This window comes from Catharus ustulatus, chromosome 16 (genome assembly GCF_009819885.2).
Source record: "Catharus ustulatus isolate bCatUst1 chromosome 16, bCatUst1.pri.v2, whole genome shotgun sequence".
Lineage (NCBI taxonomy): Eukaryota > Metazoa > Chordata > Aves > Passeriformes > Turdidae > Catharus > Catharus ustulatus.
Window position 1 is genome coordinate 3,157,559 of NC_046236.1, and position 23,734 is coordinate 3,181,292.

A 23,734-nucleotide genomic window follows, 5' to 3' on the forward strand; every position below is an offset into this window, starting at 1 on the left:
AAGCTCCCCCAAGCCATCCCAGCATCCCTGACTTGCCTGTTTGCAGTGCTGGAGTTGGAGATGCGGAACCGCACCTGCTCGATGGCGCTTTTCACCAGGGGATCGCTGGGACTCACTGAGGGGTGCACAACAAACTCCACCTGCTCACAGCAGCACAACACAAACAAAAGGTGTTCATGGAGATACTGGCTCTTAGTCAGCTGCATAAATTACCTGAGATTAACAGTTAATTAGCAGTAGCCGCAATGGATGAATCCTATGATGGTTTTAATAATTCACAAAACAGCAGCACTTTTGGATAAGAACTCCTGTTGCTACTTTGTATTCAACAAGAGGTCAAAGTACATGGTCTCTAGACCAATAAACTGCTAATGACATTTCTACAGACCTTGAGGTTTGGGTTTTTGAAAGCTGAAATATTTGAGAAACAAATACTTTGACTTGTAAATACTAGGCTGAGAGGGCTAAGTGTAAAGTCAGAGCTCATTAGGTGTAGGGCCAAGCTAACACATATTGCTGCTGAAAGCAGACACACAATTCACATTGGTAAGATTTCATACCTGCTCTGCACTAATTATGCAGCAGGTAATTTTCAGGGGGTTCAATTCCCTGCTTATGAGCATTTCACACTAGAGTAAGTGACAAGTCTCAGCTCTACAGCCACAGACATCTGATTTCCATAAACCTCACTAACAGTGGATTTTTGTTTTAAAATAAAAATTCACATTCTATAAATTTCAACTCAGAAGCTCACTTAGGATTTTTCATACACTCTTGCCTTTCAAAAGAGGTTTAAAAAGATTTTTGGTGCAGACTGGTAGTGCAGGGAGAGAACCATGAATCACAGAACTGATAAGCAGCAGAACCTCTTGGGAAGGGAGATTCAGAGACTTTGATCTCTGGCCTATTCCTTGGTCTCAATTATCTGCAGCCCAACGATGGAAAGAAGTGATCTGGTTCTCACAGTGGCTTAGTTTGAAATGAAGCTTCTGAAGCTCCATTGTGGGCTTTGCTACAAGAAGTGAAGTCACCCATGCATTCCAGCAGAAAGGCCCAGGGCAGTGTGAGAAATGAGAAGAAGGTGTGTGTGTGCTGTCACCTTCTTGCTGATGCCATCCTGGATGATGGTGGTGCGGTAGAGCCTGAGGAGCCCGTCCCGCGCCAGCCTCTGCACCAGCCGCACGATGGACTTCTTGCAGCACTTGGTGGAGACACCTTCCTGCTTCTCCTGATCCATGACCATCTTCTGAAGTCTAAAAGATGCCAAAGATACCTTGCATTTTATGGCCAGCGATGCTCCAAGCTACGTAAGTGGTTTGTTAGAGGATGTGGGGTGAATGGCCATTTCTTTCCCTTCTTCTAACAGTCCCTGCTCCCTGTTCCCTGTTGCTGGAGACAACTGGGAACTGCTACACATTTCAGCTCTATTTTCTTTGTACTCAAGCTTTTCCTTCTTAGGGGAGAACTGCTGTTCTGATAACAGCTAATTCTCAATGCCTGATTCTTCTGGGCATGGCTACAGTGCAATTATGAATGCAGCCTCCCTAAGGTCAAGAGAACCTACAGCTTTTTTAGGTGGTGATTTAACAAATGCAGTCAGTTGTTTGTGAGCTCAGTTCAGCTTGAGGCAGAAGGGGCTTATTCAGTGGTATCAGAGCACAGAAACAACTCCTGCATTCACAATATAGCTACAGACACACATATCCCACCATGTGAAGCCACCTCCCTTCCTTCTTCCATTGCCAAAGGTGCTCACACCTTATTCTCCCCATGCCTGCTCCCATGCACTTTCCCACAAATGTCCCAGGCCCTAATTCTGGGCACTTTCAGTCCTGGGGAATCAATTCTGAAAAAGACCTGGAAGATAGTAAGGGAATGAAGCAATAACTGAATGTACAGATGGACTTCAGCTGTCCCAAAAGATTACCACATCCTGTAATCAACAAATGGAAGGCAAACACCACTAAACTTCCTTGGCAGAGACTGGGGAGGGACAGAACTTCCACTGAATCTGAGGAACCTGTGAGCAACCTGTTGGCAGCACTGAAGGCACAGCAGAGACCAGAAATATCTTCCAAGCCTGTGCTTGGATGTGACTCAATCAATCACTGATGAGGCTGGTGCCAGATAAGGCTCCAATTTTATACACTCTGTAATTAAACAAGGTGACAGAAGGTTTCAAAATTCTCAGACCAGAGGAGAGTAAGGGCATGATTTCTGACTAAATTCCTACAGCAAGCAGCCCTGGGTATACTGACATGCCAGGATCTTCTGTGCTGACACAGAAGATGGATGGTGCAATCTTATTTGTGACAACACACTACTGCCAATTCAGGATTCAGCAGAGCACCAGAATTTCCATTTCTTTTTGGAGGTGAAATCTTAAATGGCTGAAAGACATTATAACACTTAGGGAAGTATCTCCAGCTCAGATAGAAGAAGTGTGTCAGGAGAAGACATATAACCACACCACATAAAACTGCACTGAAAAGCAAACTTTGAGGGCCCTGCTAAGATGCCAGTGACCAGTGATGAGTGACATGAAGACCTCAGTCTCTCCAGTCCACGAACAAGTCTTGAAACCATGCAGAGATAAAACTGATGCAGATGTAAGAATCCTGCAGCAGGGAAGTGTTAGGATGCAGGATTAGAATGTGGCCCCAAGTCTGGCAAACTGTGAATGGACAAATAAGTTCTTTGATCTGTATTTATGGGACATGTAATGAATCAAAGCACTCTTGTGTAATTATCTGCATGGAACTATTGTTGCTTCCAAACAGCTGATGGAGATTCAACTCCCCACGCCCTCCCTGTGCCACCCTCTCCATCCTTACAGCAATGGTGCCAGCAGGGACAAGCAAAGGCAGAAAGGAACAAGCTCCCAGTGGTCCCAGCAGCCCCCAGGCTCAGCCTCCCCCTGCTGCTGTGCCCTGGCTCACGTGAAGAGGCTCTCGATGAGGCGCAGGTTCCGCACAGCCTCCACGATGAGGTTGCGGCGCTTCAGCAGCCTGTAGGTCTCGTGGGGCCTCTCCACTGCTGCAGCCTTGGAACGCTTCTCCTTCCTGAGCCCACAGGGCTTCTGGGGACAGCACAGCACAGCAAAAAGGGACATCAACCAGACAGTGCCTGCAGCCTAATGGGGGCTCCTCACACAGCAACAGCTGAGCAATTCCCAGCTTGCATGGATTTATTTATAACGAACTACTCAGATGAAGATTCTCTCTTATCTCCTCTTACAGGAAGGCAGACAGTGGATGATAAGCAGCACTTTTGTGCTACTTTAAGCTATGACATGCATTCAGTCAACACAGAATTTGGAGAGCACCAGGGAACTAACCCAGAACTGTATGTTGGACATCTACCCTCCTATCTCCTGGAAAAATTTTCTTACACCTACAATGCAGTGCAGCCAAAATATGAATGTCCTTTGAAATTAATTTTTAAAAATCCCAAACAATTTGATAAATAAATACAAAATCCCTAGTTCAAAGTCCTGCTATTAGAGCACAAAACATAGCTCAGACTGCTGTACCAACAAGAAGATATTAAGACATGTGGTCTTACCTTAGGATCTTCAAGTCTGACTTCCTCCACCTCAGCCACATCTCCATCTTCATCCGTGGGATGAGCACAGGTAGAAACATTGGACTCCTCCTTTAGAGCTCCCAAAGTAGAACTATCTCCTGAAATGTTGTCTGGGAGCTCCTCAGGATCTTCAAGAATTTGAGGGGAAGGCTGCTTCTTCCCCTGAGACCTTACAGCTGTCGGCTTTGAGCCTGGTTTGAGAGCAAAAAGCCTTGTAATTGTTGTGCCCTCTCTGTTCAGGTTCCTCTGTAAGAGGCATTCCCCCATCCACCCAGGTAGCTGCACTTAAAAGCATTCTGCTAACTTTTAACACATTCTGCCCTGCTGGAAGCAGTGGTTTGACCATGAAAGACTGCACTCAGCCTCCAAAAGTCAAGTTAAAAAAAAAGTGAACTCTTTGTCATCAAATAATTCTCTCCATGCAGAAACCTTTTCACAGCTTGGAAAGCCACGAAGGGTTTATCCAGAAACTGCTGTCTGAAGAAAGGAGAGTTTCTGGCTCAAAGATTCTCAAGTTCTGCCACAAACATAACTTTTATGACTCAAAGCAGAATAAGAATTTAGTATCTACATAGAAAAATAGAGATCTCTTTTCCATTGGACTTTATGAAAGAAGTTTTAGGAACATCTAAATAGGTTAAAAAAACCAAACAAAAAAACCAAACCCAAACCAAACCCACCATATTTTTTTTTAAAAATATGTCCCCCAAAGGCTGGTAGCTTTCACATTAAGAAGATCCAAATAGCTAAAGAAGAAGCTGAGGTAACTAACTTCAGGGGTCAAGACATTTTATTACAAAATGCTCAGGTGAGTGAGGCTGTGAGTCAAGTCATCCCTGAATATCCAAGGAGCACAGTGTGTGAGCTCAGGGGAAAGGGGAGACACGGCATGGGGCCAGGAGAGGCAGCACAAACACTACTGGCACACAGACACCAGGCCACACTTCAGCCCTGAGAATCTCCAGAGGTGTTCCAAACCATAACAGTTTGGGGGAAAAGTAGGGAAATAATCAAATAGGCTTAAAAATAAATATGTCACCAAAACCCACAATGGAAGCTAATAACATGTTGTTCTTTAATAAAATGATCCATAAGAAAAATGAAGGTTGTTCTCCAGATTGGAGATTGCAGATTCTCCAGATTACCTTTGGCTGGTGTTGTCTGATGGACATCATCTTGGACACATGATTTCAATGGAGAACCAGAGTTGGCCTTTTGACCTTTTCCCCTCTTCTTCCTTTCCTTCCCTTCTTCCTCATTGTCAGACTCTGAGGCCACAGCCTCCTCTTCTCCAGGAGATGCATCTTCCACAGGTGGGGAATCTTCTGGCACCAGAGCCAAAGTAACTGTAGCCAACTGCTCACTCCTGGCCTTCTCCCTCTCAAACTGACGCTTTAAATCACTCTGCTCTGCAAAAATGTAGGAAATGTACTTTGTTGTCCTTTGCCGTCCTTCATCCTCCATAAAGCCCTAAGGAAACAGTTGAAATGTTATTTTACCACCTTGCTTCTCCATTCTATCAGTGTTCTCCAGCATCAACAGTTGGAAAATGTTCTCAGTGCTATCCCCCCCATCAAAAGATATCATGTTATTCTTTTTTTCTAAGTAACAAAATGTCCCTAACCTTCACATAGAGAAATCAAAAGGAATTCTGTGCTGGAAAAATAAACAAATCTGCATTTACCAGTGTATTAGAATAAAACTCCTACGGCATGTGGGATGGAGAAAAGTCTGAGGAAGAACAAACAGTGTGTATTCAGAGTGAAAATCAATTTTTTTCAGAACAAAAATGTTTGTGAAATAAGGACATTGCAGCTCTCTGAGTGAGTCAGACTTCAGTGGAAGTGCTGCTGCCCTGTCTGCTCCAACAGGAGCTTTCAAGGATCTACAAACTCACCAATCAATAAGGGAAGATTTCTTTTTCACAGCTGACCAGGGAAAAATATGCATAGCTATTCCATTGGTTTATATAGTTTGTTTCTAATGCTACAGAACTTTTTATTGAATGACAAGATTTTTCTAAAAAGATTCCCTATTGAGGGAAGATGGCAATTATCCTGCCTTTGTGGAAAGGGACTGCTGGGTGCATGCAAGACGTGCCAGCTAGATTTGTCTGTTGAAATAAAAAAACATTGAAATATCTGGATATAAGAAGTTCAGTCATCATAACTCCCAGAGAAGTAACTGTTTTGCTCCAGAATTTCCGGGTATTTTTAAAAGGTAAGTAGATTAGTGATTTCACATGGACAGAGGGTCTTTGAGAAAATCCTTCTGTGCTCTGATTAGAGCAGGCTGCAATTCTTATACTGAACCCTTGCCTCATACACCTTACACTCAACTGAATTAATTCTCTTCTCAGTCTTACCAGGACTCTCTCACTGTTCTCAAATCTCTGCTGTTTGAGGTTAACAATGTTATTCTCAGAGTTACCAAAATTGTACCTCCAGTTTCAATATGATTCTGAATTATTTTCTTTTAGCCTTACCTTGACAACTTTGTACCTCTCCAGAAGACGACAGAGCATCCTGGCTTCCAGCTTCCCCACATTCATAGCCAGGCGAAGTTCTGCCTGAGAAATACCTTTGGTTCCTCTACTTTCAACTGTTGCACAAATGAAGATAAACAAATATCTCAGGGAAATAATCTGTCTGAATTTTACATTTAGATAGATATATATATGTGTGTGTGTATTTATATATACATTAACATTTCCCTGAACAACAGTATATGCCAGAATATTAAATTTAAGATTCCCCACTAACTAAAGACATTTTTACAGACACATAAAATATTCAGCCAAATATTGTCATAAACCACAATTTTACATGAAGCAGTGCCCAGCAGAATGAGGTATGGAGGTGACAGCTTCAGATTAGAAGCATGAATGATTTTTTTCCCCCCTGGCAGTTTTCCACAGTTAGATATTAATTTCTCCATTTGGAAAGGAAAAGAGACAGGAGAATAAGGAACACTGTTTTCTTCATCTTTTCTCATCCCATCACAACATCCTGTTTCTGCTGGGTGGTACTGAATAGCTGCTAAGCTTCCAGGAAGGGCTAACAGGTGGCAGCACCTCCAGTCTAATCTGGACATAAAGCTCATTTTGCTATGAAAAATTGACACTTTCTGATACAAAAGCAACCAGAATGTAAAAACACCTGCAACATACACATTTCTTTTATACTACAAGGAGTAAGGAGGTAATGGGAAAAGTCTTCAGATGTCTTAAATCACCTACTTAGCTGATAAGCCTGGGTGAGCATATCCCTTTCACAAACAATGTCCACAGGCTGAACAACTTTTGTGATGATCTCTTCATCATCATCATGATAATCTTCCATTTTCTTTCGAAATTCCTTCAGCAGTTTAAGGCAACGGACCATGACATCGGTCCCTGTGAAAAACGAGTGTTAGTAACAACTCCTAACAAAGTGCAGGGGGTGTGCACAGCTTTAAACAGTTTTATTTCTTTCTGCAGCATGAAGAAGTAGCAGTGCAAAGGGGAACAAATGACTAAAGAGAGCTGGGTATTTCTAGGAAAGGTTTGCAACAGCTTTTCTCTTTGTATGAATCTGACAATCAGGTGAATTTTGAAGTGCTCCAAACTTTCACATCTGTGCCAATGCTAGGACTGTCCAGTAGGAGAAACTTCCACAGCATAAATGAATCAAGGAGGGATTAAGTGCTGATCCCCAGAATTACACATGGAGAACACATATCTGACTGGGAGATCACTCACTGGGTATAAACCCATTCCTTCTTACTAGGACAGAACACACTGCTGCCCACAAGATTCTTGTAAACGATTTAATTCCACATTTTAGCATATTCCTGTCCATCAGCTGTGCTCTACACACACTCACTGGGACCTCCCAGCAAAGGGTAGTGAGGACAGCAGGCTGCAGGAGAGCTGAGATCCTGCTGAACCACTTCACACCAGTGGTAACCTGAACTGAGTTACTGGACACTGCAAGTTGCAGTGGCTCAGCAGCTGCTGCAGCAGCAGCCAGTTCATGCTGCAGCAGTGGGGACAACATCTCCAGCTACCCCTGCTCCTCTGCCACACACTGCTGTGAAAAGGCCAGGTGAAGGCTTTACTTGGAATCACTAAGGTTTCAGCTGATCAATTTTATCTTGTGTTTATATAGCTGTGCAGCTACTGATGCCCAGCTGACACAAAGTCAACTCACAGTCACTTCAGCATGTGACTCTGCTCCAGGCCCTATGATTCCATTATTTTTCCTTGAGTTGAATCCTTTCTGTAGGATGCTGCTTAGGATTTAAGTGCTGACTTTTTGGTAGGCCTGCAAACACTGTTATTATATCCTTTGTATTTCTACAACACATTAATTTTCACTGGAAGCAGTATTTAAAAAAAAAAACAACACAAAAGAAAAGAAAATAAATCCCCTAAAACAAACCTTTAGCTCCTACTGCCCAATAATATTCTTCCCATAGCAGATGCTCAGGCTTCATCCTCAGTGTGTCCCACATATTTCTATCTTCTTTCCTGTGTAACTCCAGAGATTAAACTATCTTGATCTCTGCTGAAAACCAGCTACTATTAATTCATCCTCGTTTAATACCTAGCGTTTTTGTGGATTTTCAGCTTTTACATCTGTAAGATGGAATTATCATTCAAGTGAAAGATTCATCAAGTGGCATTTTCCCCAACAAACTTAAGCAGTAAATGCAGCTGCTGTTCTGCCAATCTCTGACAGAGCATAAAACACCACTGCCTTGGTGGCTGCCACCAGGTTTATAAATGGACTTGTGAATACCCTAATTGGGAGTTAAATGCTTTCACTACTGCCTATAAACTGCTTTTTAGGAGTGCTGTCTGGTCTTTTGGGTTTTATTTCCTAGTGTTTACAGCTCATTAAAACACCCCAAAAGAGCTGGGTCATTTCTCTCTCAGCCATGCTTGATGCTGTACCTACTTTTGCCTCTGCTTTTCCTGGTTCAGAGTACACTTTCTTTACAGAGAATTTCCCTTCCCCAGACTTAAAAGATTTGAAGGAATTTGTCTTATCAAGAGTCTTAATCCAACTCCATGTAATCAGCACTCTTTTTTTGTCTTCTGGAATTTTTCATGGTTTTATTGGCTCTTTCACTTGCTCCCTTAAGATCACTCCTCTTCACAAATGTACGTATGTAATTTACAATGTTTAGTTCATATCAGATTTATTTTTTTTTTCTCACAAACAGTTCATTATATCTCTAAAAGAGACACTGTTCATCTTTCAGAACGACTTTCTTTTTAACCCTGCAAATCTGCCTCTTAGGATTTTCTGTGATTAAGGATTTGGTTTAGATTTCCTTCAGAAATTGCATTAATTCCATTGGTGGTACTATCCTTCCTCATACTTTCCATTATTATTTCTTGTTGTTTTCTTAAGTTTTATCTGTATCTTTTTCTGAGAACAGTTGCTTTCTTTGGTTCTCTTTCCTCATGCAGTCCTGCTCTTCTTTGCCTTTCCACTACACGCTTGGAAGTTATCAGCAGTTTTTGTGAACCTATTAAATTGGCATTCAAGCTGGTTATGCATTAAACAAACCCTCAGCAGACTGGCTTTTTTGGGTAGCAGTTTTTGGGTATCTCACCTCAACCCTGGCATCAGCTCAGCTAGTGAGAGCTATTAGTGCCAAGGGTGTGGGTTTGACCCCTGTACCAGCCATTCCCTTGAAAGCTGGGCTCAATGATCCTTGGAGGTCCCTCCAAATTCAGAATATTCTGTGTTCTGTGAATTCTAAGTGCTGTAAGACCTTACTTCCATAATTTGATAGGAAACTTTTCAGAGAAGTTTTGCCTTCTCATGGCTTTCAGGAAAAGTCATAACCACGAATGGTCTAGTTTTAAACTTATTTCATAATAAGTCTTCTTTTCAACATAACTCTTTGCATTTTTTTGTCAAGTCCATTGACTTGTCATTTAACTTCAACCTGAAAGGTCAGCAGACTGCTTTGTTCCTACTCTCTATTGGCTTGAACAGTCTTATCAAGTCCCAAGACCACAGTTAACATTGATATCCAACAAACTTGATGACATTCATCCCTTAAAAATCTGTAACATATGCTTAATTCAAGTGGGGTGCAGCATTTTAACTTTAGTAGCACATTTATCTACATAATTGCACGGAAAGATTTTTTTGTTTACACCTCTTTTCATTTAACGTATGAAGCTCATAGATAGAATAGCATCAATGTAATCACTCAAAAAGAGAACAAAATCATGGTTCCAGTCACCTTTCTTTGTCTTGTAGGGTCCTCCACTGGGGTTCATGTCTTGCAAGGGGACAGACACGACCTTGGCCAGGCCAGCATTCATCATGTACTGATAGAGACGCTTGAAGGTTCTCTCACAAAGGCCCTGTTGCAAAGAGAAATGGCAAAAGTCACTGCAGCCCAGAAGCTTCACTTGCTGCTGGCTGGTATCAAAAGCATTCATACTATCTGTTCTTACAACACAGTATTTTGGGGTAGGGTATCCATAAGAAACTTAAAAGCCTTTTAGTGCAGAACCTGAGATGTTCCTGAGTGTGTTGTATCCCTCCAGCTCTGCTGTATCCCTCTACACAAACAGCAGCAGTGGAAAAGTAAGAAGTGCATGATGACATCCATTGACAAAATACTTCTGAGGCTGTGGTTGGAACAGAACTGCTTCCCTATGGCAAACACCACCAGTAGCTCCATCTGGTAGGTTTTAAAGATCCTTCTTTTGATATCCTAGCCCAGAATTTTGTGCAACTTTAGAAGCAGGTAGTATGAACGAGTGCCTTTGATACTCAGCATCTAGATTCTACTGAGTGAGAATTTGAAAGAGTAATGAGTCTCACCAATTCTTCCCTCAAGTTTCCTAATGTTTCCATCTGGTTTGAACGAGCACTTAGCATGCTTGAGAGCTTCTCCATCAGAATATCATATTTGCTTCTCCTAACCAAAAAAAAGAATTATTTTACATGTAAGTTTGCATATATCTTCATAAACGTGAGTTGTAGCTTTAGAAACTGTCAGTCACTAGGGAAAGTATGCTGAGTGTTCTCAGATTGGTTTAGGAATTCTAGTTTGCTTTTCCTCCTGTGAATAGCACATGAGATAATTTGTCTCTAAGAAAAGACATGAATGAGGAAACAATGACTAAGCCCAAGCTGTTACTTCACTGGCAACCCACAGAAGCACAAGTTCTGATCATAAACAAGATAGGAAAACAAAACAAAAAATGTACTAGAAATGTGTCTAAGTGAAAACAGCCAAAATTAACAGAATGATTAGTGCTACAAAAAGAACAGTTATGTTTATGTAGGCAGGTGACAGGCACTAGAGGAACCTGTTGTTTACAGCTCCAAGACAATTTTAAAGTGTCCAACATTTGGAAGAGGAGTTAATAAATTGGAAAGTCTATTCCAGGAAACTTTGATGGTTCTGTAACAACAGAACAATCCCTCATCCCAGTAAAAGGTCAAAGTAAACCCAGGAGACCCTTAAACCATACCTATCAACATGGAAGCGAGTCAGGAGGAGCAGAATTGAGTACTGCTGTGCTCCACTCGGCAGTCGGATGACGTGGGACTGCATTGTGATCAGACCACTCCTGTCCAACACTCTCCTGTGATAATGAAGCTTTCCAGCATCCACTCTAAAGAAAAGATGGCAAGATATCTATAGCAGGACGAACTTCTGCAAATAAATTCTAATTATCCAGTACCCAGAACACTTTACCTACATTACCTATGACCCAGTGACACAAGCTAATTTTCAAAGTGACTCAAAACTCAAAGTTAGGAAGTACCACAGTTACAAAAACCTGTGAAATTTATTTTCACAGTTAATCCAATTAAACAGAGAAATACCTCTGACTTTAAGCTAGACCCTTTAGGCACAGAGTGTCATGATGTGGTTTGATGAGGGGATTAAATCAGCATTGTACCTCCATGTCCTCCTTTTCCATCCTGCCTCGAGGCTATGTGCAATCACTGCCCTCCTTGAAACAGCTCCGGGATTAACTTCCCTCCTTGGTGAGCTGGCTTGGGCCACCAAACCGACAGAAAAGCACCCATAAAAGTCTTTCCCTCTGTCTCCATCACCCTAGTCACCTACAAGAGCTCCCTAAGTGGCAAAAACCAATGCCAGGTGGTGTGCAAGCTACAACCCACTCATGTCCTAAAAGCAATGGATCCTTAGAGCAATGCTGATATTCTCCTGAACCTCAGGACACAGCCAGAAGTTCTCTAAATGTGTGTAATGCTCCTCCATCAGCAAAATACTTGGTCTAGTTTGGGAGCTGGTAACTCAGGCTCCCACTCAGTGGAGAAGACGTCACACAGGGAAATGCTGTGGACAAAAGGTGGACATCCAGGAATCCCTTCAGAACCTGGGTAAGATACTAGACAGCAATTTAGAAAAGGAAATGAAAATCATTTTTCCATCCCAAATTTGAAGAAAAAGTTATTTAGAAAAAACAAGAACTTCCACAAATTAAAAACCTGTGTATTGACCCACCAAACAAATTTCTGGCTCTCTGAGAAAATATCAGGAAGGATAATGAACTCGAGGATGAGACCAGTACAGTTCTACCAAACATGCTCCCAGAACCAAACACTCCTGGCAGTAAGAATGAAACACTACAGTAGAGATAAAAATTCAAATATTCACAGAAATACTTAAAAACAACCTTGGATTTAATTCCCAGAGCAAGATACAAACTTACTTGAAAGCCCCACTGTGAAGGTCCCTCTGAAGCTCTCCCTGCCACCGAGCTCGGCCCAAACGCTCCAGAATGCAGTAGGAAAAGTCAGGGAGTTTCAAGTCAGGGTCCCCCTCCCAGCCTATTAAAGCTCTGTAACGCTGCTCCTGGGAAGCAACAATGACTAATCTCTCTCCCCATCTAAGAAACAGAAGGAAACGTAACGTATACTGTTATTTGCTCTATAAAAACAGAGAAATCAATCCCTTTCTCTCCACAAACACCATTCTCCATATAATCTGTACAAATTGAGCAAGGACTAAATTTTAGAACTTAGAAGTATTTTAATGCCAGATACAAGCATTTCACTCACTTTTCAACAGCTTCTTTGTAAGTATAACAAGGCTGCAAATCCTTCTTCCTTATTTGATCAGTAATATCTACTCTCTCTTTAAAAAACTGGCAGGAACCTTGTATGCCATCTTTGTTATCCAAAATCATGTGTATAGGATAGATATCATCTGAAGAAATGGGATCTCTTTTGGTTTCCAATATTCCTGTTTCAAGGTCTATTTCTTCATATCTGAAATAAAACCAAAGAGCTGATATTTAATCAAGCAAGGAGAAATACAAGATTGCCACAAACAATGCTGATACTTCTAGGAAGTATCTTGGAAATACGAAGCTCCTTTGAAACCTCCAAACTGGAAAAACCCAAAGAACAGAGCTGTACTCCTCAAGTGTGAGCAAACCTTTTCAGCATGCAGAGTGCAGAAGGAGGGAGATACATGATTAAATCTTTGAAAAACGAAAGATATGGTGGCAATAACAAAAGTAGTAGGAATACAAGAAACATATAGTTCCCAGATAAGGAAAATGACAGGTACATCCACCCTGCTGACCAGGACATATAAAATCTGCCTGTACCTAAGTAGCAAGCAGTCATTTGAATGGAAATCAAGTCAGGACTCATATACAGGTCTCCTAAACCACAGAATCATCAAAATTGGAAGACACTGTTAAGATTATCCAGCCATCCACCAGCACTACCACATCACTCAGCGCCAAATCTTAAACATGTCCAGGCATGGTGCCTCCACCACCTCTCTGGGCAACCTATTCCAATGCCTGACCCCTCCAAAAAGTGAAAATTGCTTCTATAATACCTAAACAGCGGCCCAGAGCCACCCTCGGCCTTGCCTGCTGACACCGAAGGGCTTGTGCAGCAAAGCCTGGGCGAGAACGGGCAGCCCGGCAACCGGGCCGGGTTTAGCCGGCAATGAGTCCGGGTCCAGCCGGGTCTAGCCCGGGTTTAGCCCGGCCACCAAGCCCATGTTTCGCCCAGTCAGCAGGCGCGGCTGTGCGGCGGGAGGGCCCGGCCGGGGGTCGCTGCCCTCACCGGTCGTGCAGGCGGAGCGGCGGCCGCGGCCGGGGCAGGAGGTAGAAGCGCACGTCGGGCTGGGCGCTGAGCGCGGCCCAGAGCAGCTGCTGCGTGTCGGGCTCCAGCGGCAGCGGGAAGGGCGGCGAGCGGGCGGCCAGGCGCTGCCAGAGCGCGGCCGCGGTGATGCCGTCCAGCCCCTCCAGGGCCACCTCGTCCAGCAGCGCCCACAGCGGCTCCATGGCCTCCATCCCCGCCGCCGCTTCCGGGCCCGCGGCGCGCAGGAACTGACGGAGCGGCGGCGCGACCGTCGCCAGGGAGACCGAGCAACAGGCCCGGGAGACCGAGCAACAGGCTCGGCCCGGCACGGGGGTTGTGTCTGTCCGGGGGCCGTGTCCGGGCGTCGAGTCCGAGGACTCTGCCCCGGGATCTGCGTCCGTCCGGGGTCTCTTTCCCCGGTCTGTATCCGTCTGGGAGCTCTGTCCGAGGGTCAGTGTCCGTCCCGGGTCCGTGTCCATCTGGGGCTGTGTCCGGGTCTGTCCCGGGTCCGTGTCCATCTGGGGCCGTGTCTGGGTCTGTCCCGGGTCCGTGTCCATCTGGGGCTGTGTCCGGGGTCTGTCCCGGGTCCGTGTCCATCTGGGGCCGTGTCCGGGGTCTGTCCCGGGTCCGTGTCCATCTGGGGCTCTGTCCATCTGGGGCTGTGTCCGGGGTCTGTCCCGGGTCCGTGTCCATCTGGGGCCGTGTCCATCTGGGGCTGTGTCCGGGTCTGTCCCGGGTCCGTGTCCATCTGGGGCCGTGTCCGGAGTCTGTCCCGGGTCCGTGTCCATCTGGGGCTGTGTCCGGGGTCTGTCCGCGGTCCGTGTCCATCTGCGGGGCCGGGCTGTGGCAGAGCTGCCCTGCGATCGGTGAGACACAAAACACGGTTCTGTCTTTGCTACAGAGCTCCACAAAACGAGCTGGTGGCACATTTAAACTTCTGAGAGTGTGACAACACACCACAACTTGTGGCAGCGGCGTGGTGAGGATTGCTGGAAAAATTCAGGTTTCCTGAATGGCAAACCAGGTAAAATCTTTAATTAAACACTTCAAATATATGCAGCCTCAGCAGCGAACAAGCTGTAGGATGAACTGACCTAATGAGTAGTAGCAGCTCAGAAAATTCCTTCCACAGCTGGGCTTTGGGTTGTCTTGCTTGCCAGATCTGGCATGATAAACTTGTTACAGCATATGCCTTCTACTTTTAGTGTTTTTTGGTTCTTCAGTAGATTATGAGGGGTTCTGCAAAAGAAGTAAAACAGCTACTGTTTCCTCTGTTCTTCAGGAGCTTTATTTACAGCCCTGACAGCTTTATGCATGGTTGAAGGAGGAATGTTTTTCAGTTTATAGCCTTCTCATCTATTGAGGGTGCAAAACCAGTGGTACTCCATAATAAATCATTCAGTGTGACCATTATATTCTCATTTCAGGTTTATGTTAAGACATGGTGACGGACTTTGATGAAAAACATGACGAGTATTTAATATCCCTCCAGCAGAGAAACCGGTAAGATTCACATTTGTTACCACTTTGGGTAGGAAATATTTGTTGTATTGTATCAAATATCAGCAGCTGTGATGCAAAACATTCAGGTTTTGCCTTAAAACATTCAAGTGTTTCTCTCTTCTTCCCTTTTGTTCCCTATAACTTTGTTTGCTAAAAGTTCTTCTTTCTAGAGGAGATCACAATGTTTCTTCAGCTTCTAAAATATAAATACATTTCTTAATAAAATATTTACTTGTTCCACAGCTGACAGGGAAGATTTCTGATTATACAGCAAGAGGTTGTAAATTCAGAAGTAACTGGCAGCTTATACTGTATGAGCATGTAGTTATGAAGCACAGTTGTTATGTTGTCAGAAATACAGGAAAGTGGGAAGTAAGGGAAGCCAGGTTGCCTTTGCAAGCTCCAGTGTTTTTCACACAAGTTTCAAACATTTCTTTTCCTCTCTGTTCATGTGTTCCTGCCACTATGCCCCAGACAGACGAACTTCATAGCTTAATTTAGAGGAGTCTGCAGAACTTTCTTGCTGGATTCCTTCCTTTAACACAAGCCATAAGATTTCGAATCAAATTCTATAGCAAACTGGTTTGGTAAAAAGACCTTGAAGGCCACAATTACATTAAAAGACCAGCCAACTTTTGTGACCATAAGTTTCCTTCCTATATAGTATCCTAAAGCAGTGTTAGAAAAAAGGATAAAACAATTTATTTAATGGTTAAACCAACTTGCATCCTTGGTATCAGAGCTCTGACTGCTGGGGACATGCTCTTGGGAAATGGTTGCTTGTGTCACAACACAGACACCTGGGGGGCTTTGGCTGGTGGAGTGAGCCATGCTGGAGTCAGAGGGAGACCAGGTGATGCAGGGGAATGCACAAATTGTCACCCACATGATGCCAGCCTCCTGGCCTGCATGTCACCTCACCAAAGGAATTAGCGTGGACTGGATATAACCCATGGTGAGAGAAAATGAGAGCTGGAAGAGAGAGAGCAGCTGCTTCACTGAGGCCATGGAAGGGCATTATTTTGATATTATTTTAACCAGCATTTAATTTTCTGGTATCTCTAACTGCAGTATTAGCTTTCCACCTCCAGTTTCAAAACAAAAATAATCTTTTTTTAGTCTTTAAAAGAGACCAACAGTTTTTAAGCTTTTTGAAATTCTAAGTGAAATTCTTTAAAATTCTTAAGAAGAAAGGTTAAATATGCAATTACCAAATGGAAAAAAATAATATGAAATAAGAAATAACATGGAAAAAACCCTCAGAAAGGAAAAACTTGGTCAAAGTCATCTGTCACAGCATGTGGGTGCTCATACACACATTACTGAACAGGAACAGACCCTGGAAGATGTATTCTGAAAGGGTTCCTTGAACTGGGAACATATTTTTCATATTTGTGACAGGGTGTGTTGTTGTATTTATTTAAGATCTGACCATCTGTGTATGCACTGTGCAAGGATGAATTATTGGCTTTTCTCCTTCAGGCTGCAGGAACGGTTAAAAAGAAAAGATCCTGTGCAAACCAGACTGGAGCAGCTGGAAAAAGGATTTTCTCTGTATGTGAATGGAGCTAACTCTGAGCTGAGAAAGTACCGCAGGAAAATCACCCCACACCTGAGAAACAGATCCAAAGCCACCAGGACAAAGGGTGAGTGCCTTGGGAGCCTGGCAGAGCTGCACCACAGAGGTCACTGTGATCCAGGGACAGCACCACTGGAGCCTGTGGGATGGGATTCCATGGAAATCAGTGCTGGAGCTGGCTGTGTGTAAGGAATAGTCTCTGCAATACCCTATCAATTTTTCACTCCATCCCTCTTTAATCCCAACATTTAACTTCCCTGCCTCTTCATTTGTTAGACAGCTCTAACTAAAAGTAGAAGATTAGAAATGTGTATAAATTGTCAGGAGGAAATAATGGTATACCTTTGACACATAACACCATTAAGAGGATTTAAAATCTGATGGACTTCAGTGTTATCCAAGTCTGGTGTCCTGAGGACAAATGACATTTGATGACATAGACTGTAATCAAATTATATCCAGTAATAGCTTCATTAAGCTCATAAATTATGTTTAAGCTATAATAGTTGTCTTAAAAAGATAGCTAATCTTTATTTAAATATTTGAAGTGAAGAAAATCGACCATTTTTTCCCAGTGATTAGCTGGCTTTATGGAAAAATGGGTATTTTGTTTCTAATTTAAGCCTGTCTGTCATCAAGAGCAGTGCAGTGACAGGAGTAATTTTGCATGCATGAAAGTATAAAGTATGAGCTTACTAGCCTTTTAATCTGTTTAGCATAATGAAAAGAAAGTTGATTTTACTAAATCCTGTGTAAAGCAGTTTACCAGCCTTAGTCAGTTATGTTCACACCTGCTACAACCTGAGAATGTTTTTTTAATGTGGTAGCCTGCTTAAGCTGCATTTTTACCTAAAAATGAAGACAAAGAGTTTAAAAAGTTACCTAGTATGATAATTTATTGATTGAAAGTTTAATAATCTCAGCAATACTGGAAACTAGCTTTTCCTTCAATAACTGTTCCAACCATGGCTCTAATTTCATCATCTTCATTTGTTTTCCTGCTACATTGGGCACATACTTCTTGTTTGCAGGCTTAGGTGTGTTCAGCTTGTGTAATTCCCTGCAGGTTGTGTGGGATGGTGATGAGGAATCAGATTGTTCTCTGTGAAAGTGAAACCTTGTGTGTAATGATATAAAAATGGTCATGTTCTTGGGTACTGGGAAATGGTGGAAATTGGGTGCTCTGTCACCCAATTTCTGCCACAGATCCATCTTAGGTGGCTAAAGAGGGTGTAAATCAATGTTTTGGACTTTTTGCTCCAAAAATTGTGAAGGGATATTGTGGCAGCAGCTCTAGTGGAACTCTGTCAAAAGAAATTTCTTCTTAAAGTCCTGCTGTGCAGTTTTTAGGTCTCAGCTTAACTAAAATTCCTTATGGTCCCTTAAAGCCATTTGCTTCAGTCAAGGTAGAATACATATCTTAGGGATCTCTGAAGACTCCAGTTGCAGTCTCTGTTCCTTTCCTCAACTCCATCAATCAGAGACTGTAGCACCAGTTCTGCAGAAGATAACTCAGTATTTTGCTGTTTCTTAACTTGCCAGTGGTGTTGTTTTAAACACATGAAGCTGCAGTGAGAGACACCAGCTGAACCATTGTCCTGTCATTTTTCCCCTTCCATTTGGTTTTGCCACTGGAGTCCAGAATGGGAGTCACTGCTGGTCTGTATGAGCTTCTTGCCTGGGGGTTCTACCTTAGCAGTTTTGCGATCTCTTTCATTTTTAGACATTTATTCTCAATGATTGAATATGATTTTACTTACAGAAATGATTCCTAGCTGAGATATAGCACTGAGTTTTCTTTCCTGTCCATCTCCCATAAGAGTTATTGCATCATTTATTACTTCTAAAGCATCCATCTATGGGATTATTCTTCACTGAAAAATTAGGAATGGGTGGTACTTAATAATCCAGAACAGGCATAAATCCCTCTTTCTGGTTCCTGAAAGTGTCATCATAAATCTGTTTGTCAAGACTGTTTTCTTTGTGTTCCCTAGGAGTAATTACTGATAATAGTGATTGATAAACTTTTTATGCTTAGGATTGGTAATGAATTAAAGGAAATGATGGATTGGAGGGGAGTGAAGCTGGGCTCTAGGTGTGCTGGCATTTCTTTGGGTCTATAATCCACACATGGTTTCACAACTCTGTTGTTCCAGTGAATGTCTGTGTGGTCACAAATATGTGGCCTGAGAGTAGTGTGGGGGTCTCCTTGGATTAGGACTAATATTTTGAGGATGTACTTCTCAGTCCTTGCCTAGTCAAATAGGCAGTGGCAAATCCCTGAGGGAATGACACCAGTGGAGCTGTTCTGTGTGCCCAGGCAGGTACTGGTTGGTATTCACATCCCATCCATCCCATGGGAAGGATATTTTTGTTCCAAAGTAATGTTTGTTGCACAGATGACTTGCTCAGCTGCATCAGCCTCTGCCTGGGATTTCAATTACTGTTTTTCCTGACTTAGAAAGACCTGGTCATGTGGATCCATCACTAAGTAGAGTCACATAACTGGGAGACACCTTAAAACTCATCTTGTTCCACCCCCTGCCATGGGCAGGGACACCTTCCACTGTTGCTCCAAGCCATGTCCAGCCTGTGACACTTCCAGGGATCCAGGGGTGGCCACAGCTTCTCTGGGCAACTTGTTCCAGGGCCTGCCCACCCTCCCAGGGACCAGTTTTTCCTAATGTCCAATCTAACCCTGCCCTCTGGCAGTGTGATGCCATTCCCTGCTGTCCTGTCACTCCATGACTTGAAAAGAGTCTCTTCAGACACTCAAGCAGTTTTGAGGATGAAGTGCTCAGCAGTGTAGCATGAGTCCTGCCATCTCCTTCTTACATTTGCAGCACACTTGAGGAACTTCTGGGCAGTTACTTTGGGGAGGTGGATTCTCAGAGAGGGCAAGGGAGAGGTGCTTCCAGTTGTGTTCCAAAGCAGTGACAGAATCTAGCCTTGCTTCTCACAGTGTGAACTCGAGACAGTTCACCCTCAGTGCCAGCAGAGCCAATGCAGCAGAGCAATCAGCACCAATGCTGACTCAGGATTTCTGGTGTTCCTTGGGAATAGCCTGCTGGAGCAGAGGGAGCTCTGCTTGGAAGGGCTGTTTCTCTTCCTAGGAGCAGTCCATCCCTTTTCCCCTCTGTGCTGGGCCTCTGAGACTCCAGACTTTGTGCTGCAATGCTGTGATCCCTCCAAATGTACATAAACAAACACTCTTCCCCCAGCATGGTCCTACCCTGGGCCTTTTCCCTCCTGTCTGCTTGGAGCAGCTTTTGTGCAGTCTCCTGGTGAACCAGATTGCCCAAGGACCTGCAACTAAAAGGAATCTTTTATGTTTTCCCACAGTCAAAGCTTGCCTTATCAATTCTCTGAACCAGTCACTGCACAGGTGCATGTAGGGTTGTCCAACCCCCAAAAAAGAAAATATGGTATTGAGAGCTGTAATGAGCAACCTGATCTAATTCTGAAGTAAGCCCTGCTTTGAGTGGAAAGCTGGACTTGGTGACCTCCAGAGGTTCCTTCCAAATGAAATCCTTTTGTGATTCTATGACCTTTGTAGGACAATAGCTTCTTTTATTGGTAGTGCCAGTTCCTGCAGCCTTAGGGTGACCATTAAATTATGGCTTAAAGAAAAAAGGTTTTGCATCAGCTGTTTTTCTCCACTGAGAAGAAATGGAAGCTGTAAATCTGTCTTGGCCATAGGAAATGAGATGCCTTTATTTAGGATGCTACTGAGAGTGTTGGTGATGCCTTTGTTCCATTGAGGATGCTGATGTCACCTGCAAGTTGTTTATCTCTTTCTCTCAATCAAAGCATCTTCTCTAAAATCCATTGTTCCACTCTAAGTTGGGGCCATTTCCAGCACAGAGACCCTTAGTTCACCTTCCATACTGAGATTTTTTTTTCAGAAGTTCCTGAACCAACTCTTCCTTGCCTTAGAAATGAAGGGTAATGGTTGGTTGTTTTTCATTTATGGCTTATGCATGAAGAATCCTTCTCTGCACAGTATGTTAAATACCCAGTGCACTCTGTTTAACGTGACAATACCCTATGTTTCCTTAATTTTGAGAGTAAAGACACACAATTCCTTTGTAAACCCAGCATATCACCAGAACCCTGTCTGTCAGTCTGCCTTTGGTAGCTGGGTTCTGGGCTCAGTTGGCTCCCTCAGACCGGTTTCTTTCTACCCAGCTGGGGTCAGAATTACGTGTACCCCTGTTCTAGAATGTATTTCTGTATTTTTGTATCGAAAAAGGTGGGGCTTCCCCTGCTGTTAAACTATTGTATCTTAAAAGAATTTATTCTCTTAAAAGCACTTGATGATAACTGTCCCTGAAGAGGTTGACAAGTCCTGCTGCTAGAACTGGCCAGGATTTGATGTGGGATGTCTTTGCAGCTGTTGATTCCATTCTTGTGTCAGGTTTACTCTTCTGTCCTCAACTGGGGGGAAAACAAAACCCCACAAACCCATGAACTGAGGTATCTGCTTGTTGTCTAATATTTTATTTCTGCTTTCTCTCCTTGTGTGTGCCTGCTGCAGAAGCAGCCCAGCTAGAAGAGAGTGGGCTGCCAGAACACAGCACTCAGACTGCCCCAAGCAAGATACAGCGCAGGAACTGGCTTCAGGTATGGGGCAGGTGGAAGAAGTGGGGCTTTGAACTAATTCTTAGGCTGAAAATAACTTTAGGGGAAATTGGTTGCAAGTGGGCAGGGTGGGCAGCTGGGACTCTCTGAGTGGCTAGGTCTGGATACTGACAACATGAAATGCTGTCCTGCTCAGATTTGTGTCTGCTTGGAAGCCTAAAAAGGCAAATCTCATTGGAAGGGGTTTGGTTTCAATGACATTCATCACAGAAACTTTTGTGACCTGGACATGAGTGGCTCAATGTATCTTCCAGCAGAATAGCTGCTGCTGGATAGCTCTGATGGCACCCTAGGGAATTTATCTAGTGCAAGGGATGGAGAAACTCATTTTGGAGAGAAATCCCTGCCTGTTGCTGCTGTTCTCCACCCTGCAGCAGGATTAAGGGACAAAGAAATGTAATTTGCATAATTTGAATAATAATTTGTCATAAATTATTGTAGGTCATAGAGAGAAATATGCATATAAATAAAAATATCCTATCTGTAAGAAATTTGGAGCCATCCGTTCCATAGCTGTTACTTCACCAGAGAAATCTCAGAAGAGAAAACTATTTTCTTTTAGCCTAAAGAAGGATCTGAGTTAACCTGTCAAGGACTTAATTAAAAGAATAAATGTGAATTCAGAACAATGGAGACATGTCACCCAAGTAATTACACTACTTGATTAGCCATTGGCCTGGCTGGATGTCCAGTTTGTGCTTGAGTGATGGGATCAGAGCTCTTGGGCACTGTGGATCAAGTGTTTGTGCCATGCAGGTTTTCTTTTCTTTCAGAAAATACTGCATTCAAGCTTTAAGGCTGCATTGCTTAATTTACCACCCTTACTGCTTAGCTGAATTCATTTTCTCAGCTTCCATTATGGCCTGTCAGGATTTCTTTGCTGAATTTGCCAGATGTGTGGCTCTGTACTAAAACCTGCTTGCTGCTTGGGACTAGTTTAGGATGATTCCTTTTATCCAGTTGGATGAGAGGATAGGAGTTACTATATCCTTATGAACAACTGGAATTATTTAGCTAAGGAAAAATGCAGCCACAGACTGAGAAGGAGGTTGTGCCAGATAGCAGTTTCCTTTCCCAGTGATTTTCCATGGGGATTTTTTTGGATAACTAGAGGACCCAGCAAATTCTGGCCAAACCTGTCAGCCTTGGGCTGTGCTAAGGGATACTGTGAGGGGGAAAGATAGACTCACTGAAAGAATTCACCCAGGTTGTCTTAGGATAATCCCTCTGGGACATCTCTGGCCCTGGCACTTAGAAAATGCTAGAGGAGTGTAGGAACAACAGGGAGCAAGGTTTAATATCACTGCCCACTCTGGGCACAGCAGTAGCAGGTGGGGAGTTTGATCAGGGCTGTTAAACCATAACTCAGGATCCTAAAGATGAGCTCAGGAAGGACAGAAACCCTCTGTGAACAGAGGGGAAAAGCAGTACTTGATCATGCTATTGTTATAGAAAGTGTGATGGTTACTCTTTTTGTGCTGCTGATACACAGAAGAAATCGAATTTCTTTGAATGCTTCTTTTGACAGGAAACTGTGGCAATTAAAACAGAAGGAGGAGGTAAACTGTACATTAAACCATCTCTGGTGTACTCTGATGATTTTGAGCCTTATGAAAGCTTGGCTGTGGAGAGCAGCAGTGATGATGATGATGGTCCTCTCTCCCAGGTACAATTGGCAATTGCTTTCTGTTGTTCATGGCAATGTCATTTGAAATGTGATCATGTCCAGGTATCAGCCTTGGCTGGAGCACCCAAACCCAGTCTACAGTGCTGTCTTCATTAGAGAATTTTGCTTTGAGATGTCAAAAAAGAAAGAAAAATTGAAAAGTAAAGCTTCTTGAAAAATCAAGTCTCAATCAGCAACACTACAAAATGTTAAACCTTATTTTTAGGAGGTGGAATTTTGTCTCAGTTGGGTTGAATTATTTCTTGCAAGGACCTCTTTCAGTTCACTTAATGATTGTGCAAGTGAACATCACTCCTGGGTGTCAGGTTAGAGAAAGCTGAAACAACACCTTTTGGTGCCTTTAGGTTGGTCTTTAAATACTGATGCTAAAATCGTTGCATATCATTGTTTTACCTAACAAAAATCAGACTATTTGAAAATGTTATAATCAATGCAGTTGCTTTGCATCAAGGATTGTTGTTATATTGACTGTGCAGCCTCCCATTTGATCACTAATTGCAGTTTGTTCTAGCACATTTCACAAATGTGAAAGAAAACTAATCAATGAACAAAAATTTATGAATATTTTTCTGCCTAACCAATTAATGACATAAATAAAGCTTTTCTGGGTAGTGGAGTAGCATCTATATATGAAACTGT

At 43.1% G+C, this 23,734-nt stretch overlaps 2 protein-coding genes across 5 annotated transcripts in view; one reads left to right on the top strand and one right to left on the bottom strand.

Moving 5' to 3' along the window:
- Positions 1-13,901, bottom strand: part of GTF3C1 (general transcription factor IIIC subunit 1) — a 37,953-nt gene extending 24,052 nt beyond the window's left edge. The window contains exons 1-13 of the mRNA XM_033073767.1: positions 13,668-13,901; positions 12,642-12,851; positions 12,293-12,469; positions 11,078-11,221; positions 10,422-10,518; positions 9,832-9,955; positions 6,824-6,979; positions 6,071-6,186; positions 4,731-5,055; positions 3,565-3,776; positions 2,940-3,079; positions 1,100-1,253; positions 37-140 (exon numbers count right to left, since the gene is read on the bottom strand). Of these exons, the coding sequence (XP_032929658.1) occupies positions 37-140; positions 1,100-1,253; positions 2,940-3,079; positions 3,565-3,776; positions 4,731-5,055; positions 6,071-6,186; positions 6,824-6,979; positions 9,832-9,955; positions 10,422-10,518; positions 11,078-11,221; positions 12,293-12,469; positions 12,642-12,851; positions 13,668-13,897 (2,189 nt within the window). The 5' untranslated portion in view covers positions 13,898-13,901. The remainder of the gene's footprint in view (positions 1-36; positions 141-1,099; positions 1,254-2,939; positions 3,080-3,564; positions 3,777-4,730; positions 5,056-6,070; positions 6,187-6,823; positions 6,980-9,831; positions 9,956-10,421; positions 10,519-11,077; positions 11,222-12,292; positions 12,470-12,641; positions 12,852-13,667) is intronic.
- A 55-nt stretch (positions 13,902-13,956) lies between these two features.
- The window catches only part of KATNIP (katanin interacting protein), a 59,416-nt gene continuing 49,638 nt past the window's right edge, over positions 13,957-23,734 (top strand). For 3 of the 4 annotated variants that reach the window (XM_033073768.1, XM_033073770.1, XM_033073769.1), the window contains exons 1-6: positions 13,957-14,135; positions 14,587-14,709; positions 15,113-15,188; positions 16,671-16,834; positions 21,305-21,390; positions 22,937-23,074. In XM_033073768.1, the coding sequence (XP_032929659.1) occupies positions 15,127-15,188; positions 16,671-16,834; positions 21,305-21,390; positions 22,937-23,074 (450 nt within the window). In that variant the 5' untranslated portion in view covers positions 13,957-14,135; positions 14,587-14,709; positions 15,113-15,126. Of the gene's footprint in view, positions 14,136-14,586; positions 14,710-15,112; positions 15,189-16,670; positions 16,835-21,304; positions 21,391-22,936; positions 23,075-23,734 lie in introns of those variants that run through there. The other variant, XM_033073771.1, reaches the window with a different exon arrangement.